The following is a 26,998-nucleotide window of genomic DNA, read 5'->3' as shown; positions in this document are numbered from 1 at the left end:
CAGCCTCTCACCTCTTCACTTCCTCAAGTAGGTTTTTGGTCTGAGCAGATCCAAGAAAACAAGCAGGGATGTTTGACATTCTGCAACACAAACACAAAGACGAATGAAAGATTACTGAATGAGACTGATTTATGACAACACACACACAATGCTCTTCCCAGAGCTGCCATGGGATTTCTTTTTCTGAAACATTGATTAATGTTGTATCATCTACAGGCTGACCATTCCACTACACGTCCAAACCTGAGCTTTCAACTACAGCCCTGAATGCACATTCAAAAGGTCATAACTCGATGGTAGAGTCGTATGGCGATCTGCCGTCAAGCCTGATGTGATAACTGTGACGTACTGCAGCTGAAGCACCTGGTCCTCCATCAGGGCGATGAGAGGGCAAATGACCACGCTGATCTTCTCACAGTACACCGGAGGAAACTGGAAACACAAACTCTTCCCATAACCTGCCAACACAGCGTTTCATGCGAGCACACATTTGAACACAAACCAAGTCAAGTCAAATTTATTTGCATAGCAGTTTTCACAATACACATTGTTTTTAAAGCAGCTTTACAGAAAATCATGATCTAAATGTTTATAATATTTTAACATCTTCATGTCTAGCAGATTATCTGGGCGATAACATTCTGTTTCACACACAAATGCTTAATAGCTGAAGTCTACTCCTCCTAAACACTCCTCCTAAACACTCCTCCTAAACACTCCTCCTAAACACTCCTCCTAAACACTCCTCCTAAACACTCCTCCTAAACACTCCTCCTAAACACTCCTCCTAAACACTCCTCCTAAACACTCCTCCTAAACACTCCTCCTAAACACTCCTGGGGCCCGTTCTTCGTACGTTGCTTATTACATCGGAGATCAAATGACACATCCAAGATGATATCATCGTGCGAATCATGATCTGGCTAACTCGGTTCTTCGAACACACTTGCCGGATATGATTAGTATCGCTGGATTGAGTTATCTGAGATAATTGCGCGTTCATGCGCTGGTTAAAAGGGGATATGTATCGATAGTAGAAACATTGATCAGCAACGCTGCTATTGGCTGTTCAGCGTGGCCAAAGAGCGCTCTCAGTTTTTCCCCTCAGCAGAGCAAGAACTAATGGTCGAAGTTTATTCGGAATTTTAATGTTTAATCAAAACACCAGGGAACACCTCAAAGTCTGCAAAAGCCAGGAGAGAGGGCTGGCAAAAAGTAGCAGACAATTTAAATCCGTTAGAAGTGGCCATGTTAGATGTTTTTATCACTTATTAGCCTATATTTTTGTATTTTAATAATTGCATAATTACTTTGTGCATTGTAATGTCAGTCACCATACTAGAACATGGGAACAAATAAAAGTGAAGTACAAAAATATTCTACATAATGGTAATTTTTTTGTTATATTATAGTCTCTTTTATAAAAGGCACTGTTAAATTAATGGTTGTCTGATTATAAAAGCAACCAAGAAAAAAGCTGAGAAAAAAAAGAAGAAAAGATCTTACTCTCCTACACTGTAAAATAATTTTTGCTGCATTAAATTAAGGCTGTATAGTCATTTCAACTGTTAAATCTTGAGTAATGATGAATTGCTTTGACTTGTGAAAGTGAAAACTGATAAACTTATGTTAATGTAAAAATATTTTGCCATGAGTTATTGATCACATTTTTCCCGAGTGTAGTTCATTGTAATGACATTGTGTTTTCCTCTTTTGTGCAATTTTACACAATACACCAACACTTGTATCTGTTCCCAAGAAAGTGGTGGCTGAAATATGTGCAGTAAGTGGACATTTTCTAACTTTCCAAAGGAAAGAAAGTATAAGACTTTGTAATGTCCATTTGTTTCCATTGCACTGGACAGTGAATAAACCCTCTCAGATAACTGTCATATGGAGGAACTAGCCTGCAAGTGCATAAATAACTTTACTTAATTTATACTTGTATGCTTTATGGCTGCAATATAAGTAGCAGGATTCCACATCTACAGAAAGGCCTACAGAAGAGTCTGCACAGACAGAGGAGACATAGGCCTACAGGTGGGCAGTGTAGAGCCAACTTTTCCTTTTTATTTGTTGCATGAGGCATGTGTCTAATATCACTTGACCACTGGCTTTTCTTTACAAAGAACAAATAAAATAAAACTCAAGGAACTAAGCTTTGTCTTTTATTAAACATTTAATGAAAAGGTTTTTTTTTTTGTATTTTTTTTTTATGTTGTGTAATATGGCACATGCAACAATGTCACAGGCCCTGTCAGGTGTGCAACCCTCAGACTTTTCAGACACTGAAATCTTCCCTTTAGTTAGCCAAAGTTCATTTCATTGTGTGCCCTTGTCCTGGCTAGAGCTGCATTGTAACTGGTTTGGGTCAGGGAATGGGGTCATAAAACACCTGTCTGCAGACAAGAACATGTCATAATCACCTATGAAAAAATGCAGTTCTGTTAGGATCAGCATAAGTGTATGTAATACAGTGAGCTTGATATTTAATTGTGGAACTTTCCTTACCACTTTCAAATAATGTGCATAAATGTGAATCTCTGAAAATGCTTAAGTCATGCACAGATCCTGGCCATTTTGCTTTCACATTTGTGATATGGAAGATTTTAGTCAAGTGCCTTTTTTATTTAATTTGATATAATATTACTAATCTGGAATATTAAGAATCACAATAGTAACTGGGCTGCACATTTACATTGTGAACCCCCTTTCTGTTCACATAATCCCCTTCATTGAGGCTTTGATGGCAGTCTATGGTCTAGCTAGCCTATGGTACCAATCACGTTAGTGAAGCCTGAGTGACATATACTATTACAGTATATGGCATGGTCATGATTGAATCATCTTCATAAAAAATTATGATAGCCTAAAAAAAACCTGCTTTAAAAAAACTGCTTTACAACATTGGGTCTAAAGTGGCTTGGAAATGCCACCAAAAAAAAAAAAAAACTAAAACTGTTTTTTAAACCTAAAAGCGCCAGGTAAACTCCGAATGACACGGCAGACAGCACTTTCCATCAGGTTCTCCGCATCTCCAGTAGTGTAAAGGAAAGAGCCACTCGCAAATAATCTTAGGGCAATGCAAACAGTTTGTGCTGTAGTTAAAGACCGACTCCGACAAGTCTAAAATAAATGTGCGTTTCCAACAAATTAATAATGTAAACGACAATCTCACGAGTCACGAGAAAAATATATATCTCAGAATGTGCACTATCGCGCTGCGCTGGACTTCCCGTATCAGCTCCGCTTATGAAGCCGCAGTCTAATCCTGATAACATGAAATAAGCCTCTGCTCCCGAGCAGGTTTAAGATTGCGCACCTGTTGCTATGACAGCAAGTCCAGGATGAGCGTCGAAGAACCAAACAATCCAAGATCATGCCAAATCGCCAACAATCAAATCCAGCTAACTGAGTTAGCGACGTACGAAGAACGGGCCCCTGATAGACGCTAATCTCACAACAGAGCCAAGGAATGCAGATCCTGCAGAATGATATCTAACCCTGAACTACAACTAAACTGACACGTGTGTGTTGTAAAGATGTACACTGACAAAACGCCAGTAAACCATACACAAAAATAAACATGTATAAAGACTACACAATCATTAAGTAAATATATCACAACTTCAAGGATCAAGAAAAAGTTATACCAGTTGCCATGACAACTAGATTATCCCTCCTCTCTGTGAGAACGGACTGAATCACTTTCCACTGAACCCTGAAAAACACGAGCATCATGTGACAGATCACATACTAAACAAACAGTGTGCTGCTAATGCCATTAATAACTGCTGAAGAATTTCATAACATTCATAATCAATTATAAAAAAGACACACCAAGAATGCTTGGGTTTCAAAACTTACGGTTTAAAGCTGTGATGTCCAAAGTACGTTTTCAGACATGTAATTTGTTCAGGAACTGGTGGTGAGATACTTGAATCTGAACAGAAACAAACAAGTTAGTTGAGGTTCAAAACTGCTGCTAATAAACATTAAATAAAATAACACACTGATAAATCAAAAATATTTGCAAAATCAATATAACTCAATAGAACCTAAAAGTATACGTATAAAGGAAACCTGACCATGTGTTATTTAGTGCATCATTTACATTTAAATAGATAAAAGCTTTGTTTCTTGTATTGAATGTAGATTTTTCTCACAATATAAAGACTGAAACCCCATAAACTGAGCAATATCTTCACAGAGCATGAAAAACATTCACTCTGAACAAGCTGTGTCTTCAGGCAAAGATCACATAACCGTAAAATAAATGACTGTATATTAAGGTCCGAAAAGTCAGTTTTTTCATATTCGTTATTCGGTGGCTCTGAATTGTCAAAACACCATTCAAAATGCTTGTTACGGATGCGAAAAGAAAATCGAACCTGATCCTATTTTTTTTTTTTATGACCGATGAAGTTTCGGAGGCAGTGTGTGTAAGCGTGATTGACAAAACACATTTTTTATTTATTTTTTAACGTGCGAAAATTCGGACGCGGTGTGCAAGGACCTTTACTCTGGGAAGGCCATTCATGTTCATGAAGGACGGTACATTTACCAGACACCTCTTCCTCATCTTCCTCAACATCCTCGTCATCGTCGTCAGCAGCAGACTGGGGGACACCGGCCGGTTTCTCGTTTAACTTCTCGATGTCATCAGCACACTGACGGACAACAGAAGAGAGACATGACAAGAGTGAGCATCACTGACCTCACCCTTAGGTCTTGCCAAACCCACTGAGTTTGTGACTATCTTTAATAGTTACTTGGCTCTCTTTAGTGGCTCTGTATGGTATATTTGGAGCTTTACAGACTCACTTTAAAGCTGCAGAATGTAACTTTTTTTGGTTAAAAAAAAAAACAAAAAGCAGTTATTGAGGAAGTACATAAGACCTCAGTGCAAAAAAAAAAAAAGTCTTCCTAACGGTTTTGAACACTGATGTCTTGTGTAACCGATGGTAATCTTATAAAGATGATTTATCATTTGAGCGGTCAGTTTGATGTGATTCGTCTTTGCGTGGTTATATGACGAAAGTTGCTTAGACTCTAAACTTGTTGTCATGATGCCGGCTTTTAAATCCAGCCGTATAAAGGCCAATCATCTTTGACCTCAGGGGAATCATCTGGGCCCAGCTGTTCAAAGGAAATCTGATTGGATTTCGGCTATTGAATTCTGAAATTTTTTCGGATATATGCCTACTAGGTAGGAGTGTGCGATATTAACAAAAAATGTCTGTGATTTTGTCAATAACGATGATTAGACTTCTAATCTTTTCAACTTCTTTTTACATTACATTGTGCGTCAAGTTATCACTGCGACACACCCCTTACCGCATTGGTCCTGGCTCTTGTTCACACAGGACGCGTTCCGGGACTGATCCCGGCAATATAACTAGGTCCCCATCCAGGCATCAATCCCGGGACATGTTTGCGTTCACACAGAAGGCACTCTAGCAATTTCCCGGGATCAACGCGCTGTGTGAAATGGACTCATCTTAATGGACAAATCAGACAAACGATTCTGCTTGGCGGTATGTGAACACTCACTCCACAGTGATCACCTGAAAACAAACACTTTCACCTTCATCATTTCATCGTCAAACTCCTCGTCCCTCTGCGTGTCATCAGAGCTCTCGGGGGCTGAAGCCTGCTGGGTCTGAAGGGAAACACAACCGTCATGAGGCCTCAGCGAGCGACGCAGGAGAAGCGCAGGAGAAGCGCAGTAGAAGCGCTCACCTGGAAAGCTAGGATGCACTCCTCCTCCAGCTGCTCCTGCCTGGCCTGATGCTCCAGCGCCTGCAGCTCGTACTGCGAGAGAGCCGGAGACATCACACACTCCTCAGGAGCTGTGCAAACGCCTGCCGGACCGGCCCTGGTTCTGGCATCGCTGGGGTTGTGGTTCAGAGAAGACTGGTCAGCCGCTTTGATGCCATTCGACAGAACGCATCTTAGGGAGGCAAATGTCTGAGACAGATCCTCCACGAGTCTCTCAGCACTGCAGAATCATACACATCATTTTAAGATCATAGTCTTAATAACAGTCATGCACAGGGAGAATCATGTACCATGGACTGTGGAATTTATTTTAAATCACATTTCTGCCTCTGCATTTTAAGCATGGCTCATATCAAGTAAAATTAGTTGCACCCTGAAAATGCTGGTTTTGAAAGAGAGTACTTTAAATGCTCATATCACAAAAATTAAGAAAAATGCTGGATTTGATGCACATGGAGAATTCCAGTCATGAGACTTCCTCATCTCACTGAATAAAGACTAGAAGTGTTAGCACACTGCGATCAAGATTCAAGCGTGGATAGTTGGGGTGTGACAATATATCGTGTCACAATATATCGAAGTACAAAAAATGTAACAATATGTATCGTGGATAGTGACAATATGTATCGTGGATAGTGACAATATGTATCGTGGATAGTTCGCCCAAAATGAAAATTATTGTACGTGAAAAAAAGTTTACAGAATTTTAGTGTCAGTATTACATTAAACTACTATATATAATGTTGAATATAATGATAATAATGCAATGGGGGAATATTTGTGTGGTCTGATAATGCCAAATGGCCTACATTATTTTAAATATATCTTATTATTAATCAATTAATTAATTTAAATTAAATTATATCTTATATTATTTTAAGCATCATATACTACAAGATCGGCTCCAAATATCAAATATGTTTGATCTCCTTTGAGTCTGACTGGATGGAATCATAGTCTGATGGTAAAGAAAAAAGTCTGTATGAATTGAATAGATTGAAAGGAATATAATAATATGTCAATATGTTCTCTAATGTAAATGTCAACAGAGAAAAAAACAAGTTTTATTATCAACACTTCAGAGTTTGAAAATGCAACTTCCAACAGATATCCATGACTTGTTCATTTTACAAAACAAGTAGCTTGAATACCTCTGCTCCCGTCCACTAGAGTTTGGATATCTTTTACTGTAGCTTCTGATCATATTGCACAAAAGTGATGTTCTTCCTCAGTATTTATGTCTTTTTTTCCGGTACAAATGTCTAAAGATTTTTAAATCAAGATGCATTTGATGGAGACGCAAAATGACCTAAAAATGAAGTCTTGTTTTAAGCGAAATCGATAAAAATGAAGAGAGTTTATGAGTAAAATAAGAAAAATTATGTCAATGGGCTCAGACAAATGAACTTAACTCAAAGGAAATCTTTCATTAATACTCAATGACAGGTATTTGTTCTTGCTTTAAAGCATAAACTTGCTTAATTTTGACTTAATTTTACATTAGCATCTCAAGCAAATGTATCTTGATTTAAAGAAGTTTAGGTATTTGTACTGAGAAATAGGACAAAATTTTAATTTAATTTAATTCTTTATTTTTTGCAATGCATGCAACATTTACTGCCAAATCAATTTAAGACTTTCTGCTCTAATTTGAGAACTTTACCTAAGGCCTTAACTTGTGTGAGGGTGAATTAAGACTTTTTAGGACCTTTTTATAGGGGTCATGACATGGATCTATTTATTTCAATATGTTCCTTGAGGTTCATTTATAAATGTTAATAAAGCTTTTTGCTAAATTTGTTTTACAAAATGTACATATGAAGAGTTCAGATGCAAAAGCCTCTAAGTGCCATCTGAAATTTTCTTCTAGAATGATCATTTTTATCAAGCTCGTATATTTAAGTTCAGTAATTTCACTTAAATGACAATGAATAGGTAATCTTCATTGCCATTTAAGTAAAATTATTGAATTTAAATATGAGCTTGATAAAAATGATCATTCTAGAAGAAAATTTCAGATGGCACTTAGAGGCTTTTGCATCTGAACTCTTCATATACATATATACATATTTTATTATTATTATTATTATTTTATTAACCCTTATTCTGCCTCTCTGTCTGAAATAACCATGTTAAGGCATGGCTCTTTGAAGGCTTGTCAGTAAACAGCCACTGTTATGATTGGCTAACATCATAGCATAGGAAACACTCAATAGCGAGTGGGCGTTGATCCATATAAACCTGTCATTTACAGACAAACCATGATGACATAATTTAATTCTGGTTTGAGATGCAGCTGTTGACAGATCCAATACCGTCACTGCTTCTTATTTCAACAAGTTTCTCTGCAAACTCTCCATTACACTGTTTCGTTTACAAAACAATATGCTCTGAACAAACATATAATCAAATCCTCTGGACCTCAGAGAAAAATAAACCCACCTGTCCGTGCAGTCGAGTTCATCTGGAATATGATCAGCCAGATCTTTAAGATCACGAGCAACCTGAAAAACTCTTTGCTTCAAACCGAGCGCTGAAGATCCTGAGCGGCCTACTGGCAAACGAACAGAGCAAGAGCACAGAAAGAGACATAGATATACAGATATTACGTCTAAAGTGCCGGTTACACTGGGCCAAAACATTATCATCACTGCATGCAGGAACATCAGAGCAACGAAAGAACATTACCATCATTACATGCAGGAACATCAGAATAGCCAAAACATTATCATCATTACATGCAGGAACATCAGAACAGCGCAGCACAACAGAGAAGAACATAAGTGATCTCACCAGACATCATTTCCTGAAGTGTCTGATAAACGAGCAATCCAGCCTGTTAGGAAAATAAAGCCAATTATGAGTCTTTATTAGCATCAAGATGTAAAGATATAATTTTATATGAATATATAAATACTGTTAAGAGTATAATCTGGTGCTGTAAATGGTCACAATTTCTATTTATTTTAATAATCTATTTGTCTTCACATTTCAAATGGTCCTGCGAAAAATGCTGTTCAAATAATTGTAGACAGCGTTTAGTTTGTCACAACTTTACCCATTTACTCTGGTTTATCAGTACTCACATAAGCATCCGTGGCAGCGTATCTCTTCTGGTCTTCTGTCAGACCGAAGTCGTCCCAGTGACTGCAGCGCACAAGCCTGTCCTTGGAGAGCTGCTTCTTCAACAAGTGCTTCACTAGACCATCCAAACTCCACTTCTCACAACATCTCAGCTGAATAACACACACACACGTCAATACATATCACTTTCATCTTAAGCAATACATGATTTTATCGTTATGACCTAGTATAAGGTTTTATTTTCTTTACATATTGAGGACAATGAGCTTCAGTGAATAACATGGTTTGTTATTGTATTTGTTTCATGCTTCACAGCTCTCAACTCTCACTGCTACGATGCTTGGGTTGTTGCAGGGGGCTTTGAATGTTTTAAGTGCATTGCTATGGGGTTGCTAAGGTGTTCTGAGTTGTTGCTAGGTGGTTTCCTACTGGCTCAAGTCAAAAGAGTCAAGTCTCTTGTGATTCTGGTCTGTAGAAATGGCTTGAGTGCCTTCAACACAAGTCTGTGAGATTTATTATTTTTGGCTTAACTGATACTTGATTCTGATTGGACAATTGTGTCTTCCAGCAGGCAGATATTTCCAGATATTCACAGTCATCTTTCAGTCATCTTATTTGCACTGTTATGCTGCCAGGACAGCAGATGATGCCAACTTTAAATTATTCACAAAACTGCCAAATTTTCTATGTAGAGTCAGGGAACTACACTGCGACCAAAATGGTCGCATATGCGACCTTTTGAAATGCCATTGCGACCAAAATTTTTAATGGGTCGCAAATGTATCACTGATTATTTTTGTACCCATGTTTTAGGCAATGTGCTATGATTTACTATGAGCATTTATTAAAACAGAAATGTGTATTTTAAGAATACGTTTTATAATGTGCTCAAAGCTTTCAACACATCAAGTTGGCTTCAGCCCCGCGACCGTTACTTAGATTAAAACGTACCATTGTATCTGCGCGCCTCGCGAGCTCTCACAAACACGGACGCGCGCGTGCACACACAGAGAGAAGATAATTGTAATATTAAAATTGACGGGCTATAGTTTAAATTTTGTTCTTGCTTGGGGTTTTTTCTGCCAAAATGTCGGAAAGCATATTGTATTATCCATCCGTGTTTTTAAAATTCATTAAATGACGGACGTTTTACAACACAGCCCTCGTTATATGTCGGATTCGTCAAACTTAGCCTACTTGATATTATTTTTAGAATAAGTGTTTCGTTATGCTATTATTGGACTCCTGTCTATTCATTGTCAACTGTTTTCTATAAATATGTTTGTATTGGCTAACATTTATGCAGCTAATGCCTGTCCTGTTTAAAATGTGCAATGTTCACAAGCCCTTTTCCCTGTGCTATTTAGTGTCATATTTGGTTATTGGAATAATAAATTTAGTAGCCTATCTTTATTGTACACCTGTTTTTTTTTTTTTTTTTTTTTTCCCTTTGTTTTTTTACCGTTTTCTAGGGGTTTCTTAATTTTAGACCAGCACACATTATATGCAATGCAATGCAATATAATGCATGTGTGTCCTATGTGTGACATATTTTGCACACAGGTAAAGGTGCCCAACATAAGTCATTTCTAAAGTATATTTATCGATATCGGCTACAATTTTCACATCGGTGCATCACTACTTAAGAGTTCAGGAGTCTGCCCATCTGTGCCAACCATAGCATGTTGAAATCCATTTTGCACTTTATTGTGTACTGTATTTTCTATTGCAGTAAATCTATCACAACCAATGTTAAAGAAAACAAAAACAAGAAGGCATGTGGTTTAAAAGATGGCAAGTAAAATAAAAAGCACACCTGTATGCAATACAGTTTAATTATTGTTCATTATTATCCAGAGTGGCTTACTATAAACAATTTGTGTGACCAAATCATGTTTTGCGCCAGTAACTGAAAAAGTTAGTAGCGCAAGTGCCACCAGTGGAAAAGGTTAGTGTAGTTCCCTGAGAGTAATCAACATAATCACAACTTGTAATAATTGCTTTGACATGCTCACGGTTTCTGACTAAATGAACACATAATGTTATCCAACTGCATGATTTGTATCATCTTAGTACATTTCTGAGATATGAACATTACTTTGACACAGTCAGAAACTATACATATTTTGAAAAGGGCTGTACAAATAAATGTGAATTGAATTTGTTATTGACTGCAGTGAAAATTACTTCAGCATTAAGATAAATAATATTATTTTAGTGTTTATCTTGTTGCTAGGCCAATTTTTTACACTGTAATGGAGTGATTTTTTCCTTAGCTGAAGCGTCAAGATAAAAAGATCTCATTTTATCTCAAATCAATATTTCATGTCCTTGTATCAGTGTTACTTTCGCATTATCATATGTTTTCATATGTTACAAATATAAAAACTTCATATTTTTACCGCAGTAAGTTAACTGAGTTTGTGTGTACTGCTCTCATTTGTTTCGATATCTCCTCGAGAGGCTACAGCACAATCTTGTTGTCAGTACATTATATATTATATATTATTATCCACTAAATGTAATAAAATCTGAATCATTCTCGTGTTCTGGTGATTCCCTAGTTATTTTGTTGTTTTTGAAGTTTTAATCAGGCAACTTGTCCAATCGGGCAAATACAATTCTCTTTCACTGGACATCCACTTGTCCCAAAAAAGCGTTAATGTCGAGCCAACAACCGCATGATGAAATACATCTATAAATACCATGACAACGTACCGTCTCATTGGCCAGATCAGAGAGCTCAACAATATTCTTCAATTTGATGTCATAATCAGATAATAACTTCCACTTGTCTCCCTCAATTCCCACTCCAACTTTAACAATGCTCTCGTCCTCCAAAAGCAGCTTCAGGCCGGGAGGAAACCCTGGGCATGATGAGACAGACGTGAGCAGATCCTCAGGTAGAGCCGAACACTGAGCGACAGCTTCTGCCTGAGCTCACCTGACATGGAGGAGATGTGAAACAGAAAGCACTGCTCCTCTGAGGCACACAGCTGCACTACGGCCACTTTCTTTGTCTTCCCTTTGGTGAAGCTGGGCGGCCATTCCAGATCAAATCCCACTGCTGATCCCAACACCAGACCAGACCTGGATATGACACATAAAAGCCAGACATAAGGAGAGAAGGGGAAGGTTACCAGATTTGTTGAGTTTCTTTGTTCTGTTGGACACAAAAGAAGATATTTTGAAGAATATGGGTAACCAAACAGGGTGATTCTTCCTTGTTTCCTCACTCCTCCGTCCTTCAGCCTGTGACCCGGAAACCGATCGAACTCAGCCATCATCTCAATTCTCTAACTGCACTGCGAGGAATGAGGAGGCGAGAAGACGAGGAGCAAGGAGACGAGGAACGAGGAGGCGAGGAGCGAGGAATGAGGAGGCCAGGAGCGAGGAATGAGGAGGCCAGGAGCGAGGAGCAAGGAATGAGGAGGCAAGGAGTGAGGAGGCGAGGAATGAGGAGGCCAGGAGCGAGGAGCGAGGAATGAGGAGGCCAGTAGTGAGGAGGCGAGGAATGAGGAGGCGAGGAATGAGGCGAGGAGCGAGGAGATGAGGAGCGAGGAGGAGAGGAATGAGGAGCGAGGAGGAGAGGAATGAGGAGCGAGGAGGAGAGGAATGAGGAGGTGAGGAGCGAGGAGGCAAGGAATGAGGAGGCAAGGAGGACAGGAATGAGGAGGTGAGGAGTGAGGAGGCAAGGAATGAGGAGGCGAGGAAGAGAGGAATGAGGAGTGAGGAGACGAGGAATGACAAGGAATGAGGAGGTGAGGAGAGGAGGGCGATTCCACAGTTTAGGGCCAACTGCAAGGACAACAGCCTGCAAAATTAATCTTCATGGAGAAAGCCATTGTCCTCAGGTTAACATCCTGAGAAAACCTGGGGTACAGCTGTGTGAAAGGCAGGATAAATCTGGCAATGGTAAACTAGTAAACTTTGATCAAAGTTGAGTTGATGTCAAATTTAACGTATGTAACATGGACGGAAAAACAATGTAAGTTCAAGCAGAAAGTGTACTTAATCTAATTCAGTTTAATAAAATTCTGGTTGAATCCCAGTTCATGTTTTACTTTGTTCCTAATTTTGTATAGTTATGAGTCATGCGTTGTGTATGGTTCACAAAACTGGTAATAGGAGGCAGGCAGGGTGGCCATCTAATATTATCTGTTCTATATCTTAAAGGTGCATTTTTGAGTCTGGTATTCTCATAAACTGAAAGCCAGCAAAATACTAACAAATACCACAGGTATATTTTTCAAATTTATTTGCCAAATGTAGAAGACAAAGAAACTCTTACAAGTGTGCTAAGTTATAATGTGTGTAACGTGGACGGAAAAAATTAAACAATCCTGCAAGATTGCCTCTGTAACACAAAATAATACCATTTCATGAAAACTGGCAAAGAATAGAACAAGTTCATAACACATTAAAATAACCTGTCATCATACTATCAAATTTAAAGATCATACCGATTGTGTTAACGCACTATAACGTGTTAACTTCGTCAGCCTAGGCTATATTCTTACGAACATTGGACAGAAGAAAAAAAAAAAAGAAAAATGTCATTGACGATGTTGACTTTCATGACCAGCTTATTGAGTCAAAAATACGCAGAAAACAACGTTGGAAGTTGGACAGACTGAAAATTTCCGTCTAATTTACGAACAAGATGTGCAGAATCTGTCCAAATGTATAAAACCACCATTCATGCACGCTCTTTCACGATGAACGACGCTTTCAATCCGAAACCACTCGGAATCATCCGACTTGCACACTCTTTTATCCTTTCTTACCACAATGATCCTATTTAATGTTTACTTAACTAAAGTTTACCACGTTCGTAACATTTTAACGTTCGTAACCTTTTGGACAGAATCCACAAACTTACCCACATTCGTCGAAATCCGTGAAATCCTTTTAACTCTTCCTCCCGCGCAGAGCGACCGTGACCTAGACAATCTTATTTCTGACATGAGAACCGTTGAGACATTAGGAGATGGAAATTCAGCGTCAGAATAAAATGTTCGAGCGTTATGATTTTTTGACAGAAAATCACGGCCCCTGTTTTATCCCAATTTATTAACAATTTATCATCTAGCAACGCATATGGGAATTTAACCCACACAAGATGGTTTTATCGTTATGCTACTGATAGAATTACATGGAAAGATTATATCTCCGCTTCCTTTAGAATCATAGTTTAACGTGCGTAACTGCTTGGACAGAAAGTGTAACGAACGTTAGTGAATGTTTCCATTGCATCGTGGTGGATTAAGGGAATTCTACTTTCAGTGTTAGTAGTAGTATTTTGTAGAAGACACACCAAAATAAATGTTATGCGCAAAAATTTAGGATTTTATTAAAGGAAATGAAAGAAATGACTTAGGAAAAACCAGATGCACTGAATGTCCTACCCTGACATCCGCAATTTCTGGGGACGGAAATAAAATAAAGTCTCATTACACGATAATGCCCAGGCTTAGTGGGATAAAAGTAACTTTATTATTTCTTACATCTATCTTTAACAAAATAGTGAACTAAAAATAAAAAAATGACAATAAATGGGTATTATTCAATCTATATTGTTCATTACACCCCTTGTGGACAGAAACTGTGGAATCGCCCAGGAATGAGGAGGTGAGGAGGCGAGGAATGACGAGGAATGAGGAGGTGAGGAGGCAAGGAATGAGGAGGCGAGGAAGAGAGGAATGAGGAGTGAGGAGATGAGGAATGACAAGGAATGAGGAGGCGAGGAATGAGGAGGTGAGGAGTGAGGACGCGAGGAATGAGGAGGCGAGGAATGAGGAGGCCAGGAGCGAGGAGGTGAGGAATGAGGAGCGAGGAGGTGAGGAGCGAGGAGGACAGGAATGAGGAGCTGAGGAGCGAGGAGGCGAGGAGGACAGGATGAGGAGGTGAGGAGGCGAGGAATGAGGAGGTGAGGAGGAGAGGAATGAGGAGGTGAGGAGGCGAGGAATGACGAGGAATGAGGAGGTGAGGAGTGAGGAGGCGAGGAATGAGGAGTTGAGGAATGAGGAGGCGAGGAGGCGAGGAATGAGGAGGTGAGGAGCGAGGAGACGAGGAATGACAAGGAATGAGGAGGTGAGGAGGCGAGGAGGAGAGGAATGAGGAGGAGAGGAGGAGAGGAATGAGGAGGTGAGGAGCGAGTAGGCGAGGAATGAGGCGGCGAAGAGGAGAGGAATGAGGAGGCGAGGAGGCAAGGAATGAGGAGGCGAGGAGCGAGGAGCTAGGAGGCGAGGAGCGTAGAGACGAGGAATGAGGAAGCTTCCAGAGAAGATGAACGCTAAATAAAGTGATCGGGATGATGTGCTGGTTTATATGTCACAAGCTTCAAATCAGAATTAATTTTTTGACATGCGCACACTGCACAAATATACATAGTTTCCCATTGTTTGCACATACTATTCTCCTACATTGCTGCTTTATTTTTTTTAAAGAGCAGACTTAATATTTATCTATTTCGGGTCCTGATTAGGAAAAGTAGAGCACATGAACCGTTGTGCCATGCTGCATATATTACTCAAGCAGTAAAAACGGCCCTTCCAGCAGCTAAAACAAGGCGTCTGTGGATGAGAGTCCAAAACAAGGACTGATGAGATGTTATGGTGCTCTAATTCACAGACGATGTGTGGAAGGAGAGTTTTAGAATGACATGACAGTAATTTAATCAGCTTCATTGAACAATAACAGCAGCTCGTTCCACACATCATACGTCATTACACCATTTCTGTGTCATTGCACATGAGCAGTACTTTCCAGTGTTGGTTTTCAATCAGATTAAGTGTTTACATGTCCTTTAAATCGGATTAGAGTTCTCAACGGGCCTGAAAATTACAACCCGACCCGGCCCGTGGCTTTTAAAGCCCGGACCCGATGTAACCCGACACATAAACATGAATTATCTGCCCGAACCCGACCCGCGGCCCGACGCCGCGTCGTTTTTTTTTCTCTCATACACGTATTATCATGACCAGCAGACGGGAATTCAAATCAACCTTTAATGTTCACGCCTTTTAACAATACAAACAATACAAACAACTGAAACAATACACTTTAAATATATAAATAGGCTGTAGTAGCGACGGTGAATTCACCTGCGGCAAGTTTACTTCTCATCAACTCCATCTTCTTCTCCAGGCTAAAGGCGTGCACGCGTGTCAGGCCTGCCCCCGCCCCTCTCCATGATGCACGTTACACGCAGCAGTCAGACTTTCTTTATGGTGACCAGCAGCGATTAATAATAAATGTTTTTTTTTGTTTGTTTTTTTTACTGAGCGGAAAAGATTAAGCCCGAGGTCCGACCCGACCCGAGTCATTTGATTATATTTTCGACCCGAACCCGCAGGTCCCGTCGGGTTTGTCGGGCCGACCCGACCGTTTGAGAACTCTAAATCGGATTACGAAAGGTTTAATCACCCCTTACAATCCGAATGAAATTTCAATCGTTCATGAGAGGGCACCTATTATGCAAAATTCACTTTTACATGGTGTTTGAACATAAATGTGTATTGGCAGTGTGTACATAACCACCCTATAATGATAAAAATCCACCCAGTGCTTTTTATTTAATCCCCATAAATCATAAGCAGTGTCTCAGAGCAACCCATTCTCAGATTCGGGTCAATGTGACGTACTTCCACGACTGTTGACGGACACTGCTGTATTAGCGTAGACCCGCCTTGAGTGAGCCAAACACAAGCCCCGCCCACAACTGTTGACGGACACTTCTGTATTAGCATAGCCCACCCTTAGTGAGCTAAACAGAAGCCCCGCCCACAACTGTTGACGGACACTGCTGTATTAACATAGCCCGCCCTGAGTGAGCTAAACAGAAGCCCCGCCCACAACTGTTGACGGACACTGCTGTATTAGCATAGCCCCGCCCTGAGTGAGCTAAACACAAACCCCGCCCACGACTGTTGACGGACACTGCTGTATTAGCATAGCCCGCCCTGAGTGAGCTAAACACAAGCCCCGCCCTCGACTGTTGACGGACACTGCGGTATTAGCATAGTCCGCCCTGAGTGAGCTAAACAGAAGCCCCGCCCACAACTGTTGACGGACACTGCAATATTAACATTAGCTAACATAGCTCACTCAGGGCAGGTCTATGCTAATACATAGAACTAAAACTAATGCTTCATCTTTTGTGTAATGTACAATAAACTTCATTGAACTCATCAGTATATTTTTGGCCATCATTCGGACGTGGTCTGCTACAGCAGGCTTGTACTAATAGTGGTTAAAAGCAGATGACATATACGTTCATTAAAATAAAGTATACCTGTTCTATCTCCATACAGCACATATTCTATGGCTCTATGGGCATTATTGCCCGACTCCGGGTCGAAATGAACACCGCTACTGAGAGTTTCTGTTCTGATATTATCATTCCGTGAGATGAGATTGTCCTGACTGATGGAGCCTTCACGTGCTATGGTAATTATGGTAAATACCAAAAGGTGACGTGCAAAAAGCACGTCATGAACACCCCTCATGTGGTATTTTCCACTGGGCAGCTCGTAGAATATTTTGATGCACGAGTTACCGAGATGAGATAACCTTTGACCTTTTCAAAATGGCGGAGAGCAACGCAAGAGTCGTGAATGGTAAGCATTGAACACAACTAAACGTTTTTTTGCTACTGTTAGCGGATAGTTTTTGTAGCCTATACAATGTTGTGTCATTAACAATTGTAATATAATGCGTTAACACTCAGTGTCAGTTTTAAAAATACCGTTATGGTGTATGTATCGTATTGGTGTTACCCACCCAGAGCAGATGCTAGCTAGCAGTCAATAGGCAATTTACTCACGTGAATTATAAAATTGTTTTAGCCAAATAACAGGTCTCGATCTGTGAGTCCATCTTTTCCCTACATTATGACAACAAAAGCACTTGAATACAACACACTGGTAAATACCAGTTCTCAAGTGGAAAATATCATCTTTTCCATAGCACGTGAAGGCTCCATGAGCGCGAGCTCGTGAGGCTCCGCCCCCTGTGCCGGCAGCAGCAGCTCATTTGCATTTAAAGGGACACACACAAAAACGGCGCGTTTTTCTGAGCACCAAAAGTGATCATTTAAACATGCTGTAAAAAATGATCTGTTGGGTATTTGAGCTTAAACTTCACATACACACTCTGGAGACATCAGAGACTTATTTTACATCTTGTGAAAAGGGGCAGAGTTACATGTGACTTTATTCCCACTGTGCTACTAGTCCGTCTGCAATCGGATTATTAGGGTACATGTAAACAGAGCACAGCAAGTTTCTTGTCCCATTTGATTTTCATAGTAGTTTTTACATACTATGGACAGGACAGGACCAGAAACTGTTTGGTTACCCATATTCTTCAAACTATCATCTTTTGTGTTCAACAGAACGAAGAAACTCACACAGGTTTGGAGCAACTTGAGGGCGAGTAAATGATGACAGAATTAAAATTTTGGGTGAACCATCCCTTTAAAGAAGAAATCATTTGTAGTGCATCTTAATTGTTCTGAAAATGCAACAAACTTGTAAAGTTCATCCAAATATATTACCTCAAATCTTCTGATAAAAATGAGCAGTCGTGTCTTTCCTGGCTGTATATGACCGTCCCACCAAACTCCAGATAAGGAAGATAATCCTCCAGAATATTCTTTTTATAGCTTCCTGATGTCTGCAGAAACACACAATAAGCCCATTCAGACCAAATCTGAGGCAGTAAATGTACTGCAAGCGCATAACAACCAGAGTCCATGTTCACGGCAGCGCTGACACTGAGATACATGATCCTACTACAGTCAGGTGGAAAATATGGAGGGCTGCCAGGTGCCTTTCATTCAGGTGTGCGATCTCTAGATTTAACATGTTTGTTTTCCAGCTTACACAATTAAGTTATTGTCTCTCTACTTGAAACTGGTTAACCACACAGCTATTCTCTTAAAAACAACATTTAGAAATACAAATAACAAGAACGTTGATTTGAAGATTTGTGCATTGACTGATACAGAATCAGAAATATGTCGGTTCGGATGGCAAAGGTGGAATCATGCAAATATCATATTCATAGTACAGCGCGCTTCAGTGCCACGAAACTACAGATCATGATATAGACTAGCTGTGTCGAACATTATAAAAGCTTTTGAACGGACTTACACTACATAAACCTCAATAAATGTGGCGCACAAGAACGCATGTTTCATCTGAGCATTTATATAATACTGGTCTATTTAACAATAGACCAGTATTATAGAGTAACGTTATCAGATGTAGATAGGTAGACCAGAACAGAAGTAGACCAGTATTAAACCAGTATTTCTTGACTGTTGACCTGCAAACAGTGCTTTGGTTTTATTTGAATATGAGCATGATAGTGCTGCAGGTGTCTCAGTAAATAATGCAAATAAGTGGCCTTTTCTCTCTCAACCAATGGAAAACACACACATTAGCGAAAGCACAGGTACATTGGGAGCATTTCCTCAAACACACAACACACCAATGAAGAGGACAGGTGTATGGACGAAGAAAAAGAGCAAACAGGTGAGTGTAGTGTGGTTGGTGTGTGTGTGTGTGTGTGTGTGTGTGTGTTAGAGTTGTTGAGGTTTCTGACCTGTTCTTCTTGAGGTTTGTTGTTGTTCATCCACTCAGGGAGAGTCCTGTCACCCATTACAGCTTCATTTCATACGCCTTTAACAAGAAAACACCACAAAGCTAGTTCGGCACATAATAACAGTAATGCTAGTAAGACTGTTTCCGAGTTTGACATAAAGTTACAGTGTGACAATAATAATATTGTGCGTATACTTACAGTGATCCACAAAGCACGCGTGTCTTGTTCACCGCGCTGAATGTCCCGCTGCCTGCCTCTGCTTTTCATTCAGCACTTTATATTCCTCTAAAAGCTTTGAAAACACGCAGTCTGTCTGTTCGTTTTGAATACTGATTTATATTTACCCGCAACATTTGCAGTTACTTCAGCCAAACTCTCCCGCGCTGTGTGTGTGTGTGTGTGTGTGTGTGTGTGTGTCGGGCAGCGCCACCTGTGGGACTGGAGGGAAATCACGCGTCACTGTCAGTCAGTCGTTATGTTTAATATCAATGAAGTGACAACACTGTAAAAAAGTGATCAGTTGATTTAACGAAAAAAAAAGAGTAGGAATCCGGTTGCATTAAAATTGTTATGTAAATAAACTTCATGTTTAATCGAAAAAAGTAAGGTGGAATTGTCAAGGTCACATACCTTTTTTTTTTTTCAATTAGCCTAAGTATTAAGTTTATTTACTTAATCATTTTAAGGCAACCGGTTTACAAAAACCTTTTTACAGTGAAGTAAAGCATCTGTGTGTGAAGTTTCACAGACAAGGCTTAAGCTAGTCCCAGACTAAAAGCATGTTGGAGCTGTCTGAACTGAAGCCTCTTGCACTGAGACATCTTAAATGTCAGTGCCAAAATTCCAGGTTTACAAGGTAATAAGAGTTCAAGATTATGTGAAAGCACTTCATTACAGTTATTCAGATATGACGTGAACTCTCTCAAAATACTTTAATACAAAGATTGTGAATGTTTCTCATGTTTGAAGTAAAACAACTGAATAATGCACAGGGTTAAACCTGGGAACGGAGCGGGATCAGATATCGTTGGCTATTTGCATGGATATACACAGTCACAGCAGCATCAAAACAGCGTTGCTTCCGAGTCGCCTTCATTTAGTGCCCAGTGCAATGCATTACTAATTAATTACTGTAATTTAATTACTTTTCCCTTAAAAAGTAAAGTAAGGGATTACTCTTCGTTCTGTAATTGAATTACAGTCACATCTCATGTAATTGCATTAAATGGAACAATAGAGGATTTAACATCAAAATTTAACAGCTAATGTTAACATTTATGTTTTTAATGTAACATTCTGTCTTTAAAAACTTTGGTCAGTCTAAGAATTTTTTTATTATTTGTTTGAAAGAATTAAAAGAGCAGTTTAATGTCCACCCTTGTATTGTTCAACTGGTCGAAGTCGAGGTGTGATTGTAAAGGTGATTGTACAGTACATAGTAAAGCGCTATATAAATGTACCTTTTCATTATAGTGCAATGCTTTTTAGAGAGAGTAATTCATACAATAATCTAATTACACTGTTGAAGTGTATCTGACTATATACAGATTGACTTCTTGTGATGTTATATCAGCCAGACAGTCGTTCACGTTTGAGCTGCTGAACACATTTCTGGCCCAAGAGTACTTTATCTTGAACTTTCTACACATACTCATAGACTTCTCCTTCTGATGCTTCATAAGCCATATAGAAGTCCATATCTGACCTATTGAACTTATTTCTGGTCAAATGGTCCTCAAAAGATTTTAAACAATATAAACTTATAGACTCCTTCTGATGTTAAATCAGCTATTAATTAGTTTACTTTTTGGTAATGTCTAACACTGATTATATAGCACTTTACCCAATACAGGGGCTTACAATACGTAAGCCTAAGATCGTATAGACCATTGGTGGCGATTGTTCTATGATCAACTGAGGCTTACAATGATTTTGGGAAACGCAGCCCAGAATGATGCAAACAGAGATCAGTTCTGCTGTAAAAAGACAACAGAGTCATTGTTCAGTTCAGTGTTGATTCAGTTCAGTTCAATAACTGTGTAAAGATCACCAATTACGAAATTAGCTCAGTTCATCAATAAAGCATGCAGCTCTGCAGAAAACAGTGATGTCATCATCCAGCTCAGTTCACGGTGGCATGAACCTAAATCTCCATCAGTGGCAGAGTGGAGGAAAACCCTTGGGAGAACCCAGGCTCAGTCGGGGGACCAGATCTCCTCTGGCCAAATTAACAAACGTGGTGTGATTATGATTCAGGCAGCATCACAAGTCAGGATTGTGGATTGGTTTCATTCAGAAAACGTCCTTCAGCTTGAAGATCAAGTGCTGGCTAATGCTAATCGTACACTAAGACCTGGTTTCACAGACAGGGCTTAGATTAAGCCAGGATTGGGTCTTAGTTTTAAGTAGCTTTTATATGTGCATCTTGAGACAAAACCAATTTTATATATTTTAATAATATATGTCAATATGTTTATATGTCAATGTTATCCCATTTTAGTCTGGAACTAAGCTTCTGTCTGTGAAACCAGGGGTAAGATTATAATTCATTAGTCAATCACGTTAGTCATTTTTATACAACGTGATTTACAAATGAATAAAAACAAAAACAATTTTATTGAAAAATGTACTGATAAACAGGCCCTGCTCCAGCTTTGAGATGTTAGGTGGGCCAAGTGAAATTCCTGGTGGGCTTAGAGATTTTCCCCCTAACAACTTTATCTTCATAACAAAAGAGACATGTCTTAATTATGAAATGATGGGATAACATGTCTAAATTATGACTGTCATACACTGTAAACAATTTTTAACATTTAAATTATCTAGTTTTATTAAAGTCAAAAATATTATTTACCAGTACTGAATCAACCTAAATGCATTCATTTATACCATCAAAATTCATTTATATGGGTTAAATCAGGTAGAAATAGCTCATTAAACCTATTACGCTACAATATGTAATATAAATCTCAGGTGTCCCCTTGATGTGTCTGTGAAGTTTCAGCTCAAAATACCCCACAGATCATTTTTGAGTGGAAGTAAAAACATGCTGTTTTCGTGCATGTATCTTTAAATGCAAATGAGCTACTGCTTCCCGCCCCCTTTCCCAGAAGAGGGCGGAGCCTGTACAGCTCGTGCCTCACATACTGTCAAAAACTAAAACATCTGTTTGGGTCTGATTATCATCTCTATCGCTCATGTGACATTGCAGTTCTTCATCATCATGAAAGTTTATTATCTGCATGCGTTTTAAAATCATATCAGTCTAAACCTCTGATATATGGTTTTCTGAGTGCACACATCTGAATCACACGCACAGAAAGCTGGATGTCAGACGGAGCGTCCCGTGAGTGTTAAACTAAGCTCTCTTTCACGTCTTATTGCGCTTAAACGATCGAATACACACAAGAATATGTCAAAAACACACAAAGTTCACATAAACAGTCAGTTATGTATGTGAACGTAAACAGCAAGTAAAGAAATCGCATGTGTATATTAGATCTGTGTATTAAAGGGATAGTTCACTTTGAAATAAAATTTTGGTATGTTTTAGCTTACCTCAAGGGCATCCAAGATGATCCTAAGATGGCCCGTGCCCTCAGATCACTTGGACGTGGCTGTGTTATAAGAGCTAAAAACGATATAAATACTGTTCGTTTTCTCACACAAACCGCTCGTTTCGTGTCTTAGGCCATCAATGTGTACTTACGATGGGGAATTGTTTCATTTGGACGACGGGGAATTGTTTTAATTTGGACTCTGTGCTTGCTCTTTGAGACAGTAACCATAGATCTGCATGATATGACTGACAGACAAGAACGGTTTGACCTAAAAATATCAAAATTGAAACTACTGCGGAAAAAAAGACACCTACATCTTGGATGCCCTTGAGGTAAGCTAAAACATACCAAAATTTTATTTCAAAGTGAACTATCCCTTTAAAGCAGCGTAATATACAGTACTTACTGATATATATATATATGCTGTTAATAATATGAATCAAACAACAACTAAAAAACAGAAACTCATTCACTGCTCTTGATTGAATAACTTTAGTAGCTTTAATAAGAATACAACATTATGTGAATGCTGCTGTTAAATGCTCTGGCGAGGAGATTAACATGGCGAACTGTGTTTAGATCACTGAGGGGCGGAGCTAAGCTAATAAGGCAGAGTCCATCAGCAGTTCTGGGCTGGGTTTGTGCAATGTGACGTCATAAAAGCTAGAATCTGCAAAAGGCTTGTTCTGAGACACTGCTTATGATTTCTGGGGATTAAAACAACACACATTTATATTCAAACACCATGTAAAAGTGAATTTTGCATAACAGATCTCGGTAACAAGCCACTTTTTACAGTGTAATCCTTTTTATTTAATAATTTTGATGTCATAATTATGAATTAGAATGCATATATTTGACTTTTTATGTCATGTAATGTGATTTACAAAAGCATGATTTATTGCATGTGACTGAAATGGGCCTCCATAGGATCCATACATCTAGTAGTATGGACTATTGATGTATTGCTGCATACTTTGCCGTGCACAGCACAGCGCGTGTCGTAGAGCGCAGAAGCGGTATGCGCGTTGAGCTGAGCTGCGCTCGGGAGCGCGCGCGCGCCCCTATGTGTGGAAGAGGGAGGGGGAGCGAGTGAGTGGGTCATTGAGTTCATTCGCACTACAGCAGCGGCGCCCTCCATAGAGATCCGCTCTCTCTCTCTCTCTCTCTCCCTCTCTCTCTCTCTCTCACTCACTCCAGCTGGCAGGAATATGTGTCAGATGGATGGTGAGGCGAAAAACAAGAGCTTTTAAAATATGGTGCAAACGGTGCGTGCCTCTGCGCTTCGCTTGACCTCTCATCAGGACAAAGGCAGTCGATGAGCCGTTCGCGGAGCCGCCGTTTTCAGGTCAGTCGAGGAGACGCGCCGGAGCTCGAGCTGTAACCCCGCGCGCGGAGAGAGGAGGATGAGGATGATGATGATGGAGAGCCGTGCATGAGTATGGCCGACAGTCAGCGGAGGGACGGAGGCAGAGGCAGGATGACTTCGGGATACTCTCCGCAGTACGCGAGCAGCAAAGCGTCGGACATACAGGAGCTCGCGTCCAAGCGCGTGGACATCCAGAAGAAGCGCTTCTACCTGGACGTGAAGCAGAGCGCGCGCGGCCGCTTCCTGAAGATCGCCGAGGTGTGGATCGGCCGAGGGAGACACGACAACATTCGCAAGAGCAAACTCACCCTGTCCATGGCCATGGCGCCCGCCCTGCGCTACTGCCTGGCGGACTTCATCGATTACTACGCGCACATCGGGCTCCGCGGGTGCCGGGCGGAGGAGCAGAGCAACGGACAGGCCCGCCGGAGAGCAGCAGCAGAACCGGCGGCGTCTCCCAGCGGCTCCGCGGCGTCAGAGGAGCAGACGCACCGGGTGCTGAAGAGCGAGTTTATCGAGCGCGACAACAGGAAGTATTACCTGGACCTGAAGGAGAACCAGCGCGGCCGGTTCCTGCGCATCCGGCAGACCGTCACCCGCGGGCACGGAGGCATGGGCTACTACGGGCAGGGCATCGAGCAGACCATCGTGCTGCCCGCGCAGGGGCTCATCGAGTTCCGCGACGCGCTCTCGCAGCTCATCGACGAGTACGGAGACGACGAGCCCGAGCGGGCGTGCGCGCGGAACCACGACGAGTCTCCCGAGCTGCCCGAGGCCGCGTCCTTCCGCGTCGACAACAAGCGCTTCTACTTCGACGTGGGCTCGAACCGGTTCGGCGTGTTTCTGAAGGTCAGCGAGGTCCGGCAGCCCTACAGGAACACCATCACCGTGCCGCTGAAGGCCTGGGCGCGCTTCGGGGAGAACTTCACCCGCTACGAGGAGGAGATGCGACACATCTTCAGCTGCCACAAGACAGAGAAGCGGACAGACACGGAGGAACCGGAGGATTGAGCACTGTTCCGGACCTCTCGGGTGCCAGCTGTACCTCTGGAGGACCGGACCGGCCCGTCCCGTCCGGACCCCTCCGTTCATGGCCATCACTGCAGCTGATGTGTGAATCTGGACAGGATCTGTGCAGAGAGGCTCTGCTGGGGTTTCGGTGTGTGTGTGTGTGCATATGAGAGCATTAGGATCTGGTCTCTTTGCGTCTGCTGGGGTAGCAGTGTGTGTGTGTGTGTGTGTGTGTGTGTGTGTGTGTGTGTGTGTGTGTGCATATGAGAGCATTAGGATCTGGTCTCTTTGCATCTGCTGGAGTTGCAGTGTGTGTGTGTGTGTGTGTGTGTGTGTGTGTGTGTGTGTGTGTGCATATGAGAACATTAGGATCTGGTCTCTTTGCATCTGCTGGAGTTGCAGTGTGTGTGTGTGTGTGTGTGTGTGTGTGTGTGTGTGTGTGTGTGCATATGAGAGCATTAGGATCTGGTCTCTTTGCATCTGCTGGAGTTGCAGTGTGTGTGTGTGTGTGTGTGTGTGTGTGTGTGTGTGTGTGTGTGTGTGTGTGTGTGCATTTGAGAACATTAGGATCTGGTCTCTTTGCATCCTTCACAGGCTTTACGTGAATGAGGCTGCTGTGCAATTTCTCCAAGCTGAGAATCAAATAATCATAAGCACTTATGTCAGAGATACACACGAGATCAAGTGCCGAGTATTTCATGGTCCAAAGTGGAGGCTTTTTTGTCTTTTGAAGCTTGAAGTCTGACTTCATTTCAATGATCAAAAGATCTGCTACACTTTGCCATTGCACAAACAATACTTTCCCCATTCGAAATCAGAAACCAAAAAGTGCATTTAATACTTACTGTATTTGGATGAATTATTTACACACTAGCCTAATGAAAAATGCCCAAGAGGTGCTTGAACTATAGAGCATCGAAGTGTGTTGCTTTAGCATAAATGATGAACGAACACAAAGATTAGGTTTTTTGATTTAAAAGCTTTTGAACATGGCTTTAAATAGTGGATTTCAGCAAAATCCATCTCTCTGACTAGACGAATACAGATTCGCTCTTGATAGGTGTGCAATATATGATTTTCATCAGTCCCTGTCACTGGGATCAAACGAGAACTGTGCAAAAGCAAAGCGAGCATTATGGGTTTAAAAGAGCCGAATTTAATTTAGCTTGGTTTGGAGGGTTATTACGTGAGGTGTTGCATTATGGATTTGCACAGATCTAAAAAAGGTTTAATGCATTTGACATGATGTCATTCTGCTCAAAACAATAGCTGTGTTTAATTATCAAACATATTTTCTACTGCATAACTAATAATTAGGCATTCCTTTTTTAAATGGCGTATGATAAAATGAACAAATTACAAGCAAACTGCCCCATCTTTCCCAGTTGGATTGTGGGAAATGGTTTTGCAGATTTTGGCATAGGCTACAGTTTTAAAGACTACACTGAAATTGTGCGTACTATGCACAGTATGTGTTCTTCATACTGAATCTCTGTGGAATATAAAACAAGCAGTAGTGTGCTGTTATTAAAAACACAAAAAAGCATATGTTAACTATAGTGGCCTTTACCAAACCGTTTTT

General features: G+C 40.6%; 2 protein-coding genes across 8 annotated transcripts in view; one reads left to right on the top strand and one right to left on the bottom strand.

Annotated features, from left to right (window-relative positions):
- wrn (WRN RecQ like helicase) overlaps nucleotides 1–19,896 on the bottom strand; it is a 37,460-nt gene extending 17,564 nt beyond the window's left edge. For 2 of the 7 annotated variants that reach the window (XM_081354775.1, XM_081354776.1), the window contains exons 1-15: nucleotides 19,675–19,881; nucleotides 19,477–19,553; nucleotides 18,425–18,543; nucleotides 11,810–11,955; nucleotides 11,584–11,732; nucleotides 8,868–9,017; nucleotides 8,575–8,617; nucleotides 8,224–8,335; nucleotides 5,743–6,001; nucleotides 5,588–5,662; nucleotides 4,565–4,670; nucleotides 3,868–3,943; nucleotides 3,654–3,721; nucleotides 350–458; nucleotides 12–80 (exon numbers count right to left, since the gene is read on the bottom strand). In XM_081354775.1, coding sequence (XP_081210901.1) covers nucleotides 12–80; nucleotides 350–458; nucleotides 3,654–3,721; nucleotides 3,868–3,943; nucleotides 4,565–4,670; nucleotides 5,588–5,662; nucleotides 5,743–6,001; nucleotides 8,224–8,335; nucleotides 8,575–8,617; nucleotides 8,868–9,017; nucleotides 11,584–11,732; nucleotides 11,810–11,955; nucleotides 18,425–18,543; nucleotides 19,477–19,533 — 1,538 coding nt within the window. In that variant the 5' untranslated portion in view covers nucleotides 19,534–19,553; nucleotides 19,675–19,881. Of the gene's footprint in view, nucleotides 1–11; nucleotides 81–349; nucleotides 459–3,653; nucleotides 3,722–3,867; nucleotides 3,944–4,564; nucleotides 4,671–5,587; nucleotides 5,663–5,742; nucleotides 6,002–8,223; nucleotides 8,336–8,574; nucleotides 8,618–8,867; nucleotides 9,018–11,583; nucleotides 11,733–11,809; nucleotides 11,956–18,424; nucleotides 18,544–19,476; nucleotides 19,554–19,674 lie in introns of all 7 variants that reach the window. The other 5 variants (XM_081354777.1, XM_081354778.1, XM_081354773.1 and 2 more) reach the window with 4 other exon arrangements.
- Nucleotides 19,897–24,135: 4,239 nt separating this feature from the next.
- purg (purine-rich element binding protein G) lies at nucleotides 24,136–25,609 on the top strand. The gene has a single exon (XM_081353769.1). It carries the CDS (start codon nucleotides 24,472–24,474, stop codon nucleotides 25,414–25,416), a length of 945 nt encoding a protein of 314 aa, XP_081209895.1. The 5' UTR covers nucleotides 24,136–24,471; the 3' UTR covers nucleotides 25,417–25,609.
- Nucleotides 25,610–26,998: the final 1,389 nt, after the last annotated feature.

This window comes from Scardinius erythrophthalmus (assembly GCF_964197995.2).
Source record: "Scardinius erythrophthalmus genome assembly, chromosome: 23".
In the NCBI taxonomy this organism is placed as follows: Eukaryota; Metazoa; Chordata; class Actinopteri; order Cypriniformes; family Leuciscidae; genus Scardinius; species Scardinius erythrophthalmus.
This window is presented reverse-complemented; position numbering and strand designations above follow the sequence as displayed.

Bases quoted from the DNA above. Each gene is read 5' to 3' on its own strand.
- purg (XM_081353769.1), top strand. From the start codon at position 24,472: ATGAGTATGGCCGACAGTCAGCGGAGGGACGGAGGCAGAGGCAGGATG.